This window comes from Leucopleurus acutus, assembly GCF_964270905.1.
Source record: "Leucopleurus acutus genome assembly, chromosome: 18".
In the NCBI taxonomy this organism is placed as follows: Eukaryota; Metazoa; Chordata; class Mammalia; order Artiodactyla; family Delphinidae; genus Leucopleurus; species Leucopleurus acutus.
The window spans coordinates 77,703,489-77,722,850 of NC_139160.1; the positions used below are offsets into that span (position 1 = coordinate 77,703,489).

Consider the following 19,362-nt stretch of genomic DNA (forward strand, 5'->3'; position numbering starts at 1 on the left):
GTCACTCTACACCCGCTCACAGCTTCGCTGACAGCCGAGGGCGTGGTCAGGAGGGCTTGTTTGTTCTTCAGAATAACGGTCCCATTAAGAAAAACCTATTTCAGTACTGCTGCTGTTCTAATTATACATCACTGCGGAGAAACTAAGGTGTCCACAGTGAGGAAAATGTAGTTTTCTGTAGAAGCGGAGGTCTGATGGTGCAGTAATGTGAGGACGCCAGGCGCCGAGCTGACCACGGTCATATTGCGGGGATGGGGGAGGGGGAGGGGCAACATACATTTCTGTTGATCTACGTCATTTTAAAAATGTCCATATCTCCCCCCGGAAGTGTTCTTACTGTACCAGTGTTTGATTCAGGAAGGGTTTTCACGCCAAAGAAAAGGTCTGATGCCAACCAACGGCAGCCAAAGCGCCTGTCAGAAGACACACGACCCAGAGCCTGCTGGCCAGTCTCTGTTCCACATGCTCCCACAGGAAAACATTTACCCTTAACTCTCTAGGCTCACTTTTAAATTTCCAAAATTTTCCACATATGAGAAATATAAATGTGACTTTTCCCATTGCTTTTTGTATCATTACCAGCAGCCTTCCCGAGTCCGCATCTCCCATCCTCCCAGCGGTACTGACAGCCAAACAACCTTCCTCCACAGAGGGTAGCAGTGGAGGGGGCAAGAGCGGCCGACTGAGGCCCAGCGGTCTCCTGCACACCCGCCACGTGCTGGGCGCTGGGCGCTCGGTGGTGCTGGCCTCCCCCGCGGGTCTCCACAGCAGGCCGGGCACGGCACTCGTCCTCCCTAAGTGCTATCTTCTCCGGCCACTAGGGAAGCGTCGAAAGGCATCAAAACAACTCTTCACCTGGCTCTTCCTCCTTCTGCTACCTCTTCAGCACAGGTGTTTCCAAAAATTCTGTACGGGGACCTCCATATTCTAAGAACTAACCTGGCATCTCTGAATCCCTAAAAAGTTTACGCAGAATAGTGCGTGTCAAACACACCTGAGACGGGGAGCCAGAGGGGTGAGAGGGAGACGTGTGTGGCCCGCGGCTGCAGCCGCCGCCTCGCTCTGGAGCCCTGGGGCCCTGGCCTTAACCGCATGGCGACACAGCTGCAACCACATCTCCCGTCAGCCCTGACCTTGCTCTGGATTTTCAGTACAACTCCAGCACATTCTGGAATCTCCCCTAGCGAGTCCTCTCAGATGCTGAAAATCAAGCTGGGCCCAAAGGAACACAAGAAGGTGCTCAGCATCACTAATCATCAGGGAAATGCGAATCAAAACCACAATGAGACGCCACCTCAGGCCTCGCAGAAGGGCCACCATCGAAACGTCAAGAAGTCACAAGTGCTGATGGGGGCGTGGAGAGAAGGGAGCCCCAGTGCAGCCACTGTGGAGAACAGCACGGCGGTTCCCAAAAAAATTAAGAACAGAACTACCACACGACCCAGCAATTCACATCCAAAAAGGAAATGAAGTCAGGATCTCAGAGGAATCTGCACTCCGTGTTCACTGCAGCATTACTGACAAAAGCCAAGACATGGCAACAACCAAAGTGTCCACGGACATATGAATGGATAAAGAAGATACAGTGTACATATCCAATGGAACATAATTCAGCCTGAAAAAAGAAGGTACTTCAGCCATTGGTGACAACGTGGATGGACCTGGATGACATCATGCTGAGTGAAGTAAGCCAGACAGAGAAAAGAAATACTGTATGATCTCACTTACATGTGGAATCTAAAATAGTCAAACTCATAGAATCAGAGCGTAGAATGGTGGCTGCCAGGGACGGTGGAGAGGGGGAAACAGGACGGTGAAGGTCCAAGGGTACCGAGTTTTGATTATACAAGATGCATAAGCTCTGGAGACCTGTATATACCAAATGGCACAGTGTCTACAGCTAGCAGTACTGCACTCTGTACTTCAAGCACGTTATCTGTACACCTCATTTCATATATCACTTTCTACCATTTACTACTTATTGATTTTTTCACTTTTTTGTACGTTTAATCTCCATTCCTAGATCACAGTTCATGAAAAGCATCATCATGGTGAATTCATACCATCTCCCCTATAGCTACCACAATGCCTCACACAAAATAAACTTGAATGAGTCAAGACAACAGTATAAGTAACAAATGTAGCCAAGGCCCGACAGCTGTCTGTGTAAGTCAGCCACACAGAGAATACATGAAATTACTGAGGATGTGGCAGGCAGCAAATGGGGGCAATGGCAGAGAGGACAGTAGTAAATGAGGGAAAACCACAGAGCGGTTAACACGGTGCGGCATTCTGAATACATAAACGCTGGGAATCCACGCTGATTTCTGAACAAGTCTCTGAGTGCATTAGCAAGTGTTTCCTTTATTTCCTTACTTTGGCATACTGTCACTACATCATAAAAAAAGTAACACAAGTTACCAAGGAGAGTAAAATAGCCACACCTAGTTATTGTTTAACTGTATAAGAAAGGAAATTCAAAATTTACACAGTAATAGATATTTTATATGTGTCACACTGTGTATTAAGGTATCCTGGATAATAATTCAGAAAAGCTGTCAGTCCTATTGAACGAAACGTACTTCAAGCAATATATAGCACTGTCACCAGCACCATCACCAACGTCACCCCGACATCACCACTATCACCACCACCACCACCATCATCACCACCATCGTGCCATCACATTATCACCACCATCCCTATCACCACCGTCATCGTCATCATACCGTCCTGGGGTGATTCTGCAGACTTGGTCACAGCTATCATCTTTGTAGTGGGCGTCTGGTCATGACAAACTTGGTGCAGGAAATTTATTGATTTTCCTATCAAAAGGACCTAAAAAAAAGGAAAATATTCTAGTTACCTTTATTCAAAATTAAAACAATCAAACATCCAAGCACTACAAATATTCATAAGCAACAAATTATTCTATTGACTAAAAACTAAATAATAAGAACATCTGGGATAGTATCAAGTGAATTCCAGGAACTGAAAAAATTGTTATTAACAAACACATATTAATGCGTTGAGGCAGTCAATTAACATATACTTCACCTCAAGAATGTAAATCCTAACATGCCACAAAACTGTAACTGAAGACTGGTTTTGTCACCGGATGCAGGTAAATACAGCATTAGCACATCACAGTCACAGCAGTCCCACCCTACCTTCCTGGACTGGTCCATCGTCATGAAGGATGGGATCATTGATTTCCTCAGGGTGTACTTGTCGTGCCACAGCCGGTCTGTCTTCACTGTTGGATCTGATGCTACGAAAAACTGAAAGGAAAGAGGCAGTGAAACATTAAAAAGTGATATTTATGGCGAAATATTAGCTAACAGCAACATCAAGAAACAAGTAATTCTAGGAAGCAAAATTCTCCAGATATTGGGAGGCTTACCATTTATACAATAAATCTTATTTTAAGAGGCATTTTGATAGATCCCTCTAAATGGAATCACTTATTCCCCACTTTTGAAAACCAAAATATAGTGAAAATAAGATAAGCTTTTTCTTAAAGACATGTGGTCGCCCGTGTAAATATAATATCAATCACAGCCTCTGCTGTGTACATCATGGATCTGAGTGCGAGGCCTGCCTAATCCACACGGACTCTTCCCACCACCTTAGGAAAGGCACGCAAGCCTCTGGGGCTGTTTGAATATTCAATTCAAGCCAATGCAGAGTCTTCCTCTCCTCCTTCCACCAATCAGCAGCGTCTCCTCCTGCCGCTGTGCACCGCCTGCAGAGGCCCCAGGTCCACCCGCAGCACTGCAGGAAGCGACCTTCGCGTGGCGCCCTCCCCCAGAACCACTGCGCTCAGAAGCTTCCCCTGTTCACTTCCTCCCCGTCCCTAACCCCGCCCCGCCGCCTGTTCCCTGACATCCCAAAGGGCACAGGTGTTAAGGAGGAAGCTAAGCTGCTATGGTTTCCAGCTCGTTTGCTACGACACTGAGGCCACTCTCCTTTTTCAGTCATAGTCCTAACAGACCTGTGCTTTTATTTCTATAAACTCGATCTCTAAAAGCAGAACTGCTGAGTCAAAGTAATTTCTAATTTTTATAAACGACGCCAGATCTCCCTTCCAAACGGCCCTGTCAACTGACCCTCCCACCGCAGGAAGCTCCACACTTCTGCATCCTTGCTCGGTTTGAATTCTGCCAATCAGGCAAAATCACGGTTGCTTGTCCTGTTCTTTCACTGACAACAAAGGAAGCTGGGCCCATTTTCATAATGCTGATTACCACATGATTTTCTCCTGTGAATTGTCTTTTTATATCTTCATCCCATCTTTCTACTGTCTTTTTCTTACCAATACACAGAGGCTCTTTGTTATATAAGGCAGAGTGACCATTTGCGAATCATTAGGAATTACAAATGTTTCCAAGTTAATGATCTGCCACTGTGTATGGTCTGCTCCATGTTTTGTCTTTTTCTTTCTGGGTCATGTTGGTGACTGTCTTCCTTTATGGCTTCTGGGTCTCCTGTCTTCCTAAGAGCTCCCATCCTAGATTACGGAAAGATTCTCCACTATTCTAGTAAGCACACTGGGCCCTCCGTATCCATGGCTGGGGGCATCCACGGATGCAGAGCCCAGGGATGCGGGTAGGGTGGGCACCACACCACTTTACACAAGGGACTTGAGCATCTGCAAACGTTTATCTGCGAGGGTCCTGGAAACAATGCCCCATGGATACCGAGGGACAGCTGTATTCCCGCTGCACTGTTTTAGTTCCTTAGATCTTCCATCCCTGGACACAGTACACACTGGGGTCTGTTTCCTTCTGGGCTGCATTTTCTCTTTACTGGCCAGGCCAGCACCCTTTCCTCTGAGCTAGCGTCCTCACCAGGAGCGATCATTACAGTCACTTACATCGAAAGATTAAAGGGAAAAACTGACTCCACCAAGAGACGCTGAGGAGTGTCTGATAGTATGTTTACACCCGTCCACGGCGACTAGTTAGATGGACTGGAGCGCATCTGGTGCTTTGATCCATCTCGGTTACTATCCCTCCCGGCGTCCCGTTGCCCATCCTGGGAGGGCGGAGTGCCTTGAGCTGACGCTGCATCCTTCAGACTCCACGCAAGGTGCCTTCCCTGCTGCTGGCCTGATCCAGGCTCTAGGTTCCTAAGCGTTCATTTCTCCCCCGACCTAGAATCAGCTGCTTCTCCAAGGAGCCCCAGTCCCTTTTAGGGAGAAATGGCATTTGGACCACAGTCTGAGTACTTGGCAGTACTTTAAGTCAGCAGCTGGATGTCTGAGACGCAGCAATGGCCACGTTACACATGGCAGCTCGGTCCTCCCACTGGACTGTAAGATCCATTGAAGTCCTAACATACCTAAATGCCTTTTTGTTGATTTTTACGTAAATTCCAAATCACCAATTGGTGAATAACACACAACCCTGGCTACAAAGGTGTGTCTGCAGATACAAAATGGATTTAAAGAATTTTTAAAATATTTTTAGCAAATATATAGCAATACAAAATTAATAGTTTCCTAGCAAAAAGTAAATAACCAAAATAAACCTAAGGAAGGGGCTTGAGAAACAGAGGAGGGAGGGAGAGAGAAGACTCTAAAAAGAGCAGTATCTGTAGAAGAAATCAGAAATGTAAACTGCTATCACTAAGACATGGGGCCTACTAAACTGTAAAAAAAGGTATCTTTCTTATATTATTCTAGACCACAGAAGAATGTGCGGTACCTGTTTATTTAATGAATCTCGTTTAACACGAGCTAATCCTGATAAAAATAATGCCCCAAATGGAAACTACAGACCACCTTCCTTTGTGAATACAGATGAAGAAACTCTGAGTGAAACATTATCCTTGCGTTACTGGAATAAAGTATTTTGGGGCACAACATACTTCTAATACACACTAAATGTGTAAAAATGAATTACAGAATATTATCATGTAGTCATTAAAAATGAAGTATGGGAATCCCCTGGCAGTCCAGTGGTTAGGACTCAGCACTTTCACTGCGTGGCCTGGGCTCAATCCCTAGTCGGGGAACTAAGATCCCGCAAGCCACGTGTCATGGCTGGAAGAAAATTAATTAATTAATTAAAATGAAGTCTGTTAACTATCAGAAGCCATTCTGAGAATCTGACAAAAACTACAGATTTTCTTCCCAGGAAAAAAATGCTTATATCCACAAAATGCACAGTTTTATGTGCTATTCAGGAGTTTCAGAGATCACATTTTATGAAGTCTTGGTATAGAAGAAGAAGGTTTAATGGCATGAAATTATTTTCTTTATTTACTTCAAATAAAAATAGAGGTTACAGGACTTCCCTGGTGGTGCAGTGGTTAAGAATCCGCCTGCCAATGCAGGGGACACAGGTTTGAGCCCTGGTCCGGAAGATCCCACATGCCGTGGAGCAACTAAGCCCATGTGCCACAACTACCAAGCCTGCGCTCTAGAGACCCCAAGCCACAACTACTGAGCCCACGTGCCGCAACCTACTGAAGTCCACGTGCCTAGAGCCCATGCTCCGCAACAAGAGAAGCCACCGCAATGAGAAGCCCGCGCACTGCAACGAAGAGTAGCCCCCGCTCGCAGCAACTAGAGAAAGCCCGAGAGCAGCAACGAAGACCCAACGCAGCCAAAAATAAATAAATTTATTTTTAAAAAAAAGAGTTTACAAAATACTATGCGTGGTATGATATACACACACATAAAAATATATAAGAATACACTGTAAAAAAGGGATATACAAAAATATTAACAGAGGTTATAGGTTCATGATGAGATTCAATAAATTTTAATTTTCCCCTGTGTTTACATACTCAGAAACGTTTTAATTGCACATTTTTAAATCAGAAAAAAATACTGTTCAAAAGAACTGAGTAATTCAAGCCAATGAGTGAACATATGGTACAAGTAAGAATTTTTTTAGAAACACTGTTTTCCCAAGGCGATCAACTAAAAAAGACTTTTTTTTCCTGTTCACAGAAATCTACTCCCAAGGGTAACTATTAAAGGAAACAAAATTTCTAATGATGTTAGGGTCTTATATTTGATCCTTGTATTTGATCCTAGATGGTATGGAGCCAGTTCCCTTTAAGTAGGCATCTGAACAAATGCCAACACTTTTATCATCATGAGGATGAGACTGCTACATTTATTTCCAACTCATATTCTTATCTTTAGATATCAATTTAAATTCTGAAAGTATTTATTGATATTCCTTTCTTCAGTTTTTAAATTTATATTCCCTTTCTAATTTTAAACACATAACTAATGACTGCTTTCAGTACTATTATAATGAGGCTATCACCACTTTAACATAAACTCAAATCAGCCCTGATAGAAACTGAAGTGTCACAAGCTCACCATGAACAATCTAAGAGGTTACCCAGTCACCACAGTGTGTCCGCTCTGTGGCTTGCCATTCAACAGATTAGATTAACTGCATATAAATTGTTATTTATCTGTTATTCACTTAAACAGAAGAGCTAGTTTCTACAGACAACACACTAATTTATTCTGATAGTTGGAGTACAGCTGGATTTTTATCAGTATGAACAATAAGAAAATTTAATTTAAAAGATAAAGAACTCAGGCATTCAGTCACCTTTAGAAGTTATGAAAGCATCACTTCATCCGAGGGCAAAGCAGCACTCAATCACCTACTGGCAAACATCTAGACGCAAACACCGAGAGACCTGGGCATACTTTAGGATATAATTAATCTTGCGAAAAATATAGCTACGGAGGAAAAGAATCAAGGTCAGAATATAATTGCAATATGCTTTTATTTTACTGATGCACTTTCACTTAAGGTTCTTTAATTTTCACCACTATGTCAAACACAGAAAGAAGTGAGGGAAAAATAAAGCATAATTGAACCATGATTTCTCATGAAGTGCTGGACGAATGCCAAGGTCTTCCTGCTAAGAACAGAAATAAAGAGGGTAATTTCCTCAGCAAGCGACTTATCTTCTAAGACCAGATCCATTCATTCAGACCACAAAGGACCCCAACTTCAACAGGTCAACAGGCAGGCCGCCACCAAGAGACCCCGGCTCTGGCCACGCGGAGAGAAGCCGGAGGCTCTGGACCAGGGGAAGGCCCTGGAGCCGACCAGGCAGCCTGGCAGACGACAGCTTTCAGGGGCGGGCGTCAAAGTGCCGAAGCGTAAGACAGGTACACGGTCAACCTTTAAATCCAGTAATTCCCAGCAAAAGTGTAAGCGGAACAAAGTAAGGAGAGGGCTGAAGGCGTCCAGAGAGACAGTCCAGAAAGCAGCCCCTGCATTCTCTCTAGTTAGTGCCCCGACCTTCCGATCCGAGGATGCAGGTTTGGGAGCCTCAGCAGAGCGTTTCAGCTAACACTTGAAGCAAGTGGAAAGCAAGAGTGCTGACTTTCAACTTTTCCCTTATTTTCCTGTTCCTAGTTGAAGGCCCCAATCCTTTATAGCTCTGACAGGTTTATCCAAAAGGCAAAAATATAAAACAAATTAGCATTGAGCTATCATGTTCTTACCTTGAACACACTGGCGTAATTTGTTTACCTCTCAGTTTACAGGGGGGAACCCACGTGAGCCACTAAATGTCTCACGATAGAGCTTCCCTGGATAGTCATTGTAGCAAAATGAAAAACTCTGGTTTCCTTTTACAGTCCTACTCTGTAAGAACCAAAAATAATTCGAAACTTCTCCCCAGACACTGCAAGCACTTTCTACACTAATCATTCAGTGCGTCTGTAAAATCTTTTTTTTAAACTGAGGTATAGTTGATGTACATTATAAGTTCAGGTGTACAACATATTGATTCACAATGATTAAAAGTCCATTTACACTTATTATAAAATACTGGCTATAGTTCCTGTGCTATACAGTATATCCTTGTAGCTTGTTTTATACATGACCAATTGTTCCTCTTAATCATCCACTTCTATCTTGCCCCTCGCCCTTCCCTCTCCCCGCTTGTAACCACTAGTTCGTTCTCTACATCTGAGTCTGCTTCTCTTTTGTTACATCACTAGTTTGTTGTATTTTTTAAGTTCCACATATTAGTGATAGCATACACTATTTGTCTTCCTCTGACTTATCTCACTTGGCATAATGCCCTCCGAGTCCATCCTCGTTGTTGCAAATGGCAAAATTCCATTCTTTTTATGGCGGAGTCGTGTTCCATTGTGTGTATATGTACCTCATCTTCTTTATTAATTCATCTGTTGATGGACACTTAGGTTGCTTCCATATCTTGGCAATTGGAAATAATGCTGCTATGAACATCGGCGCGCATGTACCTTTTCAATTCAGTGTTTACGTTTTTTCAGGTATATACCCAGGAGCGGAATTGCCGGCTCCTATGGTAGTTCTATTGTTAATTATTTTGAGAGCCCTCCACAGTGGCCGCGCCAATTCACACTCCCAGCAACAGTGCCCGGGGCTCCCTTTCCTCCGCGTCCTCGCCGACGTTTGTTATTTCTTCTTTTTGATGATGGCCATTTCTGACAGGTGTGAGGTGATATTTCACTGTGGTTTTGATTTCCATTTCTCTAATAATTAGTGATGTTGAGCATCCTTCCATGTGTCTGTTGGCCATCTGTATGTCTTCTTTGGAAAAATGTCTATTCAGAGGACATCTGTAAATTCTTACAGGTCTCTAGTCTTGCCTGCCTTTGCACTTCATCCTAATACAAGATAAACAAAATAAAAGCTGGATACTAATCCCTGCACCACTGGACTAAAGGATCATATCTTTTTAACAATTAAAAGAAAAGTCCGGTCTTCCCTGGTGGCGCAGTGGTTAAGAACCCACCTGCCAATGCAGGGGACACGGGTGCAAGCCCTGGTCCGGGAAGATCCCACATGCCGCAGAGCAACTAAGCCTGTGAGCCACAACTACTGAGCCTGCGCTCTAGAGCCCACAAGCCACAACTACTGAGCCCATGTGACACAACTACCGAAGCCCGCGCACCCTAGAGCTCGTGCTCTGCAACAAGAGAAGCCACCACAATGAGAAGCCCACGCACCGCAATGAAGAGTAGACCCCATTCACCGCAACTAGAGAAAGCCCGCGCACAGCAACGAAGACCCAACGCAGCCAAAACTTAATTAAGTAATTTAAAATAAATAAATAAAATAAATAAAATGAAAGTAAAATCCCAACTGGTGGACGCAGAGGCAGTTTTAATGACGCCACAGAAATAGCAAAGCTCAGAGGCCACCTGGAAGTTTTCTTTCAGATAAAAGGACTGAAAACTCATCCTTGGGCTGCAAGTCAGTCAAACCCAGAGGCAGCCAAGGTGGGACACTGTGAGTCGCTCTGCAGCAGGAGGGGGAGAGAAAAGCCTCCCGGGAACCAGGTAAACATGGGCGTTTCAAAGAGCTTCCTGGAAGGACCACAGGATAAAGCCACGTTACACAGGAAGTGAGCTCTGCAGAGCCGTCAACAAAGACTGACAGGAGCTGCACGCAGGGAAGTTACTGGGGAGGAGTGGACGGCGGGCCAGAGAAAGCAGGTCCAGGAGCCCCACCAGGCAGACAGGGGCAGACATGGCCCCGGCCCCACTCTGGTCACATCCGCCAGTGAAGCCATCTGGCCCTGGACTCTTCTTTTCTGGAAAGCTTTTTAGAGCACTGATTTATTCTCTTTACTTGTTATAGGTCTATTTAGATTTTCTATTTCCCATGAGTCAGTTTGATAGTTTGTGTTTCTACGAACTCTCTCAGGTTTTATCTGGCAGAATGAACAAGCTAATTCTAAATCTATATGTAAGTAGAAATGTGCAGAAACAACAAGGACGATTGTGAAAAGAGCTGCTCCCACCAGATATCAAACTTTAAAGCTATCTTTAAGTATTACTGACAAAGAAATAGCAAACCGAAAAAAATAGTCCAGAAACAGACTCGGGTGTAAACGGGAATTCAGTGTAAGATAAAACATGGCAAAACCAACATCTGGAGAGCATCCGTGAAGCCTATGATTCTCGGTACTATTCTTACACCTCTAAGTCTGAAATAATGTGAAAACAAATGGTTGAAGAAAAATAATTAAAGGAAAAAAGTGCAATTACAGATACAAGATATCCAAATGTATAAACCCATCCCATGATTCGACTCTTAAAAAGTCAGACAAATCCACAGGACAAATGGGGAAACAATACAAACAGCAATTAGTAGGACAAATAAAAATAACCGATGCACATGAAAAGCTGGTCAATCTCACTAGTAACCAGTGAAACACAAATACATAAATACCATAGGAGACGCCACATCTCATACATTAGATTAAAAACACTTTTACTCAGGTCGGGTAACATGAAGTGCACACAGGAAGGAGGAATAAGCCGAAGGGGGCGCATGGAGTGTGGGGACCGGGAAAGCCACCCAGCGCTCGGGACGGAGTCAAACCTACAGCTGTGCCCTCCCCGCAGCCGAGCCGGCCCATCTCCCAGGACTGACTTCAGAGAAGCTCATAAACACTCCCAGGGAGGCGCACGAAGTGGTGCTCGCTTTATAATGTGGGCGGGATTTAAAACTGGAAGGACACAGTCTGTTCGGGTAGGAGAGCAACACGTTGGGCAGAAGGGCCGAGCCCAGGCAGCAACAGGTGCGGCCCAGCCCTGCACAGGGGCCCACAGGGCACCCTGGGGGCCTCCACAGCACACGCGCACACGTGGGTGCCGTGTGCGCCCCCAAAGCACAAAACAGTACCACCTACGGTCAGGTCTGCCTCCCCGGTTGCTTACGTGCAATTTCACCCGCGAAAAACTAGGTGCAAACAGGAGCCCAGCCACGTGGCCCACAAGAACATCCCCACAGACGCACCTGAAACTGTCCTGCCGCCTTCACCCACGCGTTCCAGCAGCCATGACCGTCCATCCTGCCTCCACCCAGGCCCACAAGCTAATACCAGGGCTTTTTCAAGGTCAATGCCATATTTACTCTAGAATTTGCCCATTCCTTAACCGTTTAATATGTGTTAGAAACTGTGCTACAGCTTCCACTTAATTCCTATCCTTTTTTAATGTAACATAATGACAAGGTTTTTGAGTGTGATGCCCCTCACTCTACTTTTTGTCAGAGTCTGGTTTTTACCATATGATTTTGCATAGCAGTGATTTTTAGGGACAAATATGTTACATTCTGGGGGAACTAACTGTATTTCAATAGGTACATATACACATATACAGATAACTTGTCTCATTAAAATTGTCAGCACCACAGTTAACCAGATGAGTTCAATTCACCCAGTAATGGTGCAAAGCACGAGAACACGTAATACCCCCCCCACCGCCAGCAAAACCGGACTGAGACGGGGGACCCCTCGTCCGAGCTTTGCCGCCAGCTCGCTGCTCAACAGGGACTAGCGATCTGCCCTCGCTGAGTCCCCACCGCTCAGACGGGGGCGACGATTTCTCACTGGCCAAGTGCGGCTCTGACTGAGGCAAAGCAGGCCAGGCAGGCCAATGAGGTGCGGTGGCACCGCTGTGAGGAGGAAATCATTTCTGGAAAAAATCAAGAAAGGGTAACTGCTCCCACGCTCCTCAAAGCCGCGCCTGAGAAGGGGCCGCGTCCCTTACTTCGTGGTACGTGTCCTCAAGCTCGCCGTCGTAGATCCACCGGTAAAGGAAGCTCAGGACAGGGTGCGACACCAGGCTGAGGATGTGCTGCACCAGGGACCTCATGGAGGGGTCCCCCGTCTTGGTGTAGGCGTGGACGGCTGAAGCCAGCTCACCTCCCTTCCTTCCTGGGGACACAGCAGAACATCCACATTGACGCTCACGGCAGAAACCAGCCACTGAACACTAGTGCAAACGGCCAAGTCAGAGATAAAGTGTCGCTGCTCTCTTAGTACCGTTTGGACGCAGAAGCAGCGGCCAGCACGTGACGGACCAGGAGCCCAGAGGCCTAGGTTCTACCTGGGCTTCACGTGAGTCAGAGCGCTTCACGTGACTCTCCACGACCTCCATGGAAAACGTGACTCGAGATACGATCGAGAACACAATTCTTCACCTTCTCTTGACTGAGACCCACATCAAGACTCACACTTTATACCGCAATCCGATACACAAATAGGCATATATAGAAAACAAGAGTTTTACAAACAATACTTACACTTTAAGATTTTCTATTTTTTCCTTTTTAAGGAAAAAGATTTTCTTATTTTTTCCTTTTTCTCTTTCGGTAATAATACACTGGTCTCAACTCATTAAACTGATGTCATAACCCATTAACTAACTGGTGGCCCTACAGTTTGAAAACATGGCCCTGTGTTAATAGTGCCCGGTGTCCCAGGAGCACAGCTCAGCATAAAATATTGGGAGTGGCAAAAACCAGATCCAACAGTATAAGCACACGAAGAGTTTCCCATGTGAATAATTCTGGAGTTCGTTAGATTGCATAAAGTTTGTTTTTTTTTTAACAGCTTTATTGGAGTATAATTTCTTTACAATGGTGTGTTAGTTGCTGCTGTATAACAAAGTGAATCAGCTATACACATACATATATCCCCACAGCCCCTCCCTCTTGCGTCTCCCTCCCTCCCGCGTCTCCCTCCCTCCCACCCTCCCTATCCCACCCCTCTAGGTGGTCACAAAGCACCAAGCTGATCTCCCTGTGCTTTGCGGCTGCTTCCCACTAGCTCTCTATTTTACATTTGGGAGTGTATGTATGTCCATGCCACTCCCTCACTGTGTCCCAGCTTACCCTTCCCACTCCCCATGTCCTCAAGTCCATTCTCTCTACGTCTGCGTCTTCGGATTGCAGACAGATTTTAAGGGAAGGACTGATGTACTCTGACTTTAGTGAGATCCCTCTTGGCATGTGTGCACAAACAGAGACAGAGCCAGTTGGCAGGTTATGAGGACAGGGCATGAAGAAGGCCCGGAGCGGGGACCCCAGCGCCCCAGGGAGGGCAAAGCCTGGGGGCCTAGGGAGGAGCTGGAGGCGCCAAGACCAAGAAAGGGATGGGGGTCAGCAGGAAGACAGTTGGGGGGCTGCCGGTAGCTGGAGAGAAAGGAGGCATTTACTCACTGTATTCGACTCCTTTCTTCTTTTGAGGAAGGTGCCCCCCACACCGTGCCCTTGGAGTCAGTGGCCCCGAGAACCATCCCGCGGGAGGGGGGCAGCGCACGCGCAGCCAGAAGGGCAGGGTGGTCACCAGCCCCCACATCTCACCTGGCCCTCCCACCCCGAGGGGGCAGGGATCCCCAGTGCCCACGGTTACAGATGAGGAGAGACAAAGGGCTTCCTGGCCAAGGGAGCACACACAGTGAGAAAGATGCTGAGAAGCAACTAGAAACACAGGCTGAGAGCCCAGGGGAGGCCCCACCCAGACACGCAAACAAGGGAACTTGTGACGCAGCTGCTGAGCCCCGACGTGGGCCAGAACCTGGGGTGGAGTGAAGCGCTAGGAGAGGCTGCTAATTGAAAGACGAATAAAAGAGGAACAGAGATAAGCAGCTGGAACACCATGGGCCAGAGGAAAAGGCGAAATCGCTGAAAACTAGACCCCGCCCCCTTCCCCTCAAGGAAGTCCTGAGCCTCCAAAGCATAAACACTGGGCTGCGAGGGCAGCTGGTCATCCTCCCTATAATCTCACGTCTATTAATTCGTATTTAATCAGCATCCTTCCGGCTGTTAAGCATACAAAAGGGGCAGGCACAAAAACAAACCTCGGCGACATTCCCTAAAACCTGCTTGGAAATAAAGCAAAATGACCTTGGCAGTGGTCCACCAGCGCCGCCAGGGTCTTCAGTCTTATCTTGGGGTCGTACGTCCAAACCAGGAGACGCCGGAGCGTTAAGCTACTCTCAAGGCCCATATTCACACCCTGATCATCTTCTAACTGTAGCTGAAAAACAGGAAAGACAGAATGTGTAAGTACAGGTCACCAAACAGGCCAAGCATGTCTTAATCCATGTGAAGTAGACACGGGGAAAGGATTATCCTCATAAAAATGAAACAGAAGGTCCCTCTGAGACAGTGACAGTTCCTTCAAGCTACAAAGGAGGTCTGTTTCAATGGCAGACAGGACCCTGAAAATTAGCAATGAACTGACTCTAGGACACACTGAAACTTTACAGATATCCAATCCTTCCCAACAGGATTATCAGATTTTTATCTTTCAAAAGTAATGTATGAAGAAACTTAAAAATTCTGTATAGTGGCATTTCCTAACACTTCAAATCCTGAAGAAATTAAAAATAAGGTATTTACCTGGGAATGTAAAACAGAGAGTAATCGGTAGTATTCTTTGAGTTCCTGGTGCAACGCAGCACAAAAGCTCTGTGGAGAAAGGACGGAGCACAATTAAAGTAGGACACGGTCACTGCACACGACGGTCACTACACCGCAACACACGGGGACCTCGCAGGACGACGCCTTGAGACAAAGTTCGGGTGTCCGCGAAATGAAAGTCTGCTTCTGTCCACAGTCCCCACGCAGGTGTACCCACCACGATATACGCATTTAATAGCATCCGGAAAGGGCTGTCCCTCAGCGTGAGCTTTGCAGGAGGGAAGTGGAGAAACACAGTGCATTTTTCATAAGCTAAAGGGCATTCACTTTAGACACTGATGCTTTATTTTCAGATTACGTCCCTTCTAATTTTTTTCATTGAAGTATAGTTGATTTACAATCTTCTGTTAGTTTCAGGTGTACAGCAAAGTGATTCGGTTATACATATATATGTATACATCTATATTCTTTTTTTTGGACTCTTTTCTGTTATAGCTTATTACAGGATACTGAATATAGTTCCCTGTGCTATACAGTAGGCCCTTGTTGTTTACCTATTTTATATATACACAGTACCGCGTATCTGCTAATTCCAAACTCCTAATTTATCCCTCCCACCACCTTCCCTTTGGTAACCACGAGTATGTCCTTAATGTCCTTGAGAAACCTGTCTGTCCTTCGCAGGTTCTGTCGCAGGTTCTCCTCCTGCAAATCCCTAGCCTTAGGCCCAGAGTTCATTCCAGAGTAACAGGAGTATGTGAAGGTCCTTCTGATACCTTTTCAGAATTTGAGATTGAAAAGGTACAAGGCAGTTTTTAATAATGTGGATGGTACAACTCCCCTCACCAAATTGGGGGGAACTGGCATGGAGTTGCCAATTTAAAAATATCACTAGTGAAGCACGTTAGAGAACATAAAAGAAACATTAAGTGTCTATCAACAGATGACTGGATAAAGAAGATGTGGTGTGGGTGTGTGTGTGCGCGTACATACACACACACACACACACACACACACACACACATACGCAATGGAATATTACTCAGCTATAAAAAAGAATGAAATAATGCCACTTGCAGAAGCATGGATGGACCTAGAGATTACCATACAAAGTGAAGTCAGTCAGACAAAGACAAATACCATATGATACCACTTCAATGTGGAATCTAAAAATAATACAAATGAACCTATTTACAAAACAGAAACAGACTCACAGACAGAAAACAAACGTATGGTTACCAAAGGAGAAAGGGAGGGAAGGGAGGGAGGGATAAACTGGGAGTATGGGATTACAGATGCGCACTACTATAGTGAAATAGAGAAACAGGAATTTACTGTATAGCACAGGCAACGATATTCAATATTTGTAACTACAATGGAAGGTAATAAAAATACATACATATATACGTATAACCAAATCACTCTGATATACACCTGAAACACAACACTGTAAATCAACTATCCTTCAATTAAAAAAAGGTTTTTTTAATTGAGAGAATCAAGTCAAAGGGAAAATACACTAAAATATGTAAAGTGACTCATACATGGTCAGTGTTGCTAAGTATTCATTAAACATTTTTAAAAATCGCTATATTTGATTATCTTTGTCACTATCCACTATGTTTTCTCTTTTCTTGAGTTGACCGTGACTGACACAGTCCATTTTCAAACCTTCTTTATGTAAAAAGAACCCTCTTCAGAATGCCTTTCTTATAAGATTCTAAGGAGATTAAGCATTTCCCGAGGTGAATGTCACCCCAAAACCCCACGTGTCTCCGTAACAAAGAACATACCTGGCCTACAAGTCCAAATGAACGGTCTAGGCTCCTCTGGTCAGTGTATTTTCTGATTTTATTATGTAACCATCCCAACTCAGCAAGTCTGACTGTCGTATCCCTCAAAGATTTATTCAGGTTTGCCTAAAAAGTAAATATATCCAGAGTTTAAAATAAAAAAATTTTAACACTAGGATTTTAATTATTATTATTGTTTTAACCACTTGTACTTTTATAATTCTTAGGCTTCAACATAAGAAACTTAAAGATAACTCATACCCCAGCACTCAAGTGAAAGCAGTGAGACTCTAGGGAACAAGCAGCGTCACAGAGCAGGCAGAGAAGTAAGACAGCTCTGAGCAAGTGTGAGGCTTGCGTCCCGCCGCCCCAGGAGTGACTGGCCGGGGTGCCGGCGTGGCAGGGACAGTCTGTGGCATCAGTGGCCTCACGACTCGGCTAGGAGTCGCAAAAGGACAGAGGGTCAACAAGAAGGACTGTGGGAAAGGCAGGTTCTGGAAGACAGAAGCAAAGATGCCAGGATACCTGGCCGTCAGGTAACTTGGGCACCACCGCCACAGGAGGAAAGGGGGCAACGCGCTGAGGATCAAACCAGGGCGCAAACCAGGGTTCCGTGGTGCAGGCTGACCAGGACTCCCGAATCTGCACGCCAGCCCTCGTGACCCTAGTACTGCCTCACAAACCAACCGTGCCTGCCTGGTCCTGATGCCATCTGTCTTGACTTCTGAACACTTCAGACGGGGTTTCAGTGACTGTACCTTTCCCTCCACTTTGTAACAGTTGTCAGCGTTGCTCATCTTGACATTTCTGCCGTCTATGCCCTGGAAGACGTACAGAATATCTCTGACTAGGGCTGCCTCGGCAACTTCCACAGCACCTGTAACACGGTTTTTACAAGGTGAAATAAATCGCACAACACAATTCGCTCCAGGTAATATATTTGCAACCAGAACAAAATTTAAAAATTAAATAAATGAGTTTAAGATGAGAAAGAATATGAAGTTATAAGAAAAAAGGATTTTCTGAAAATGATATGGAGATCATATAATTTCTCTTCCAAAAGTCTTTTAAAAAGACAAAGCAATATGTGGGAGTTTAATATATGATCAAGGAGCAGCACAAACCAATCACAAAAGGATGGATAATTATTTCATACGACGTTTAGAAAACTGGCTACACAGCAAGCACGCAAACCTGGTTCCATCTCCATCACCATGACGAAAGGAGTTAACATAGCAGAAACTGATTTATGATTTCCACAAACCTTGGAACAAAAGCTAACTCAGAATTCAGGTGTTACCCAATGTCATGACAAGAGGCAAAGCCCACAGATCCAAGGTCTCAGTGGGAGGAGACACAGTGAGAGCCCAGTGGGGTCAGGCTCCCACTCCAGGCTGCAGTCAGTTGTGGCGATAATGGTCTATAAATATCGGATTGCAGCAAACCGGGCCTATCGTCACTGGGGAAGGGAGAGCAGACCCAGGAAAGCACTCAGCAAGGACCTGAGGGGTGGGCGGCTCTGGGGAGGCACAGTCAGGGTGACAGGGCGGCAAAGCCAGCCTGGAGGACTGAGGCTCCTGAACCCCGTCACCAGAACGAGAAACCAGGCCAAGGTTGTGAGTGTTTAAAACAAGGGGTGCATCCCTACTCACCACCTGCATCCCCTTCTCTCCGTGGCCTCGTCACATTGCGAGAAACAGCGCTGGGGACACCTTTCGAGGTAGTGGTTTGTAAAGAAGGCTGGTTTGCAGTTAAAGTCCATGCAAGACGTGAGCTCAGCTGCTGTCGAAGACAATCTCCCATGCCCGGAGCTGGGTGAGACTGTCTGAAAGAGGAAGGGACCGTCTGTGTCTTCAAATGCCCGGCTCTTCACGGAGGACACTGAGACAGCCGAAGACACACCACCACCGCGCCCCCGTGTCCCAGCGACGACGCCCAAGGCCTCCTGGGCTCCCGCAGTGGCTCTCGGGCTCTTCCTGCCACCTCCACAGACTTCTCAACACACAAGTCACAACCTACTGGACTTTTCTTTACAAATACATAACACACACCACCCAGCTAAAACCACTTTGAGATTCACTACTGGTTTTACCCTGAAAGTTAACATCTTTCATCCAGTCAACATTGTTGAGTTAAAAAAATCTGAAACACTGTCCCCCTTCCGTCCTCCCTGTCCCTCAGTCTTCACAGCACTTGATACGAAAAGAAATGTCATAATCTGCAATTAGTTTTAAAAATGCACAAATATAAAATACAAGGCAAAGGCACCTCCAAGGTCAAGACAGCTTCTAATAGTTTGGAGAACATGTCAAAGCTGCTCCCTGAAGATGCAGGAAGCTGACAGCTGATTTCTAATGACATGTTTT

The 19,362-nt window shown here is 45.5% G+C and overlaps 1 protein-coding gene across 2 annotated transcripts in view; it reads right to left on the reverse strand.

The window, feature by feature from the left end:
* The window catches only part of TUBGCP3 (tubulin gamma complex component 3), a 60,561-nt gene that overhangs the window by 24,730 nt on the left and 16,469 nt on the right, over window positions 1–19,362 (reverse strand). For both annotated transcript variants that reach the window (XM_082859331.1, XM_082859330.1), the window contains exons 6-13: window positions 18,649–18,821; window positions 17,755–17,873; window positions 16,997–17,122; window positions 15,183–15,251; window positions 14,685–14,817; window positions 12,545–12,711; window positions 3,171–3,281; window positions 2,730–2,838 (exon numbers count right to left, since the gene is read on the reverse strand). In XM_082859331.1, coding sequence (XP_082715457.1) covers window positions 2,730–2,838; window positions 3,171–3,281; window positions 12,545–12,711; window positions 14,685–14,817; window positions 15,183–15,251; window positions 16,997–17,122; window positions 17,755–17,873; window positions 18,649–18,821 — 1,007 coding nt within the window. The remainder of the gene's footprint in view (window positions 1–2,729; window positions 2,839–3,170; window positions 3,282–12,544; window positions 12,712–14,684; window positions 14,818–15,182; window positions 15,252–16,996; window positions 17,123–17,754; window positions 17,874–18,648; window positions 18,822–19,362) is intronic.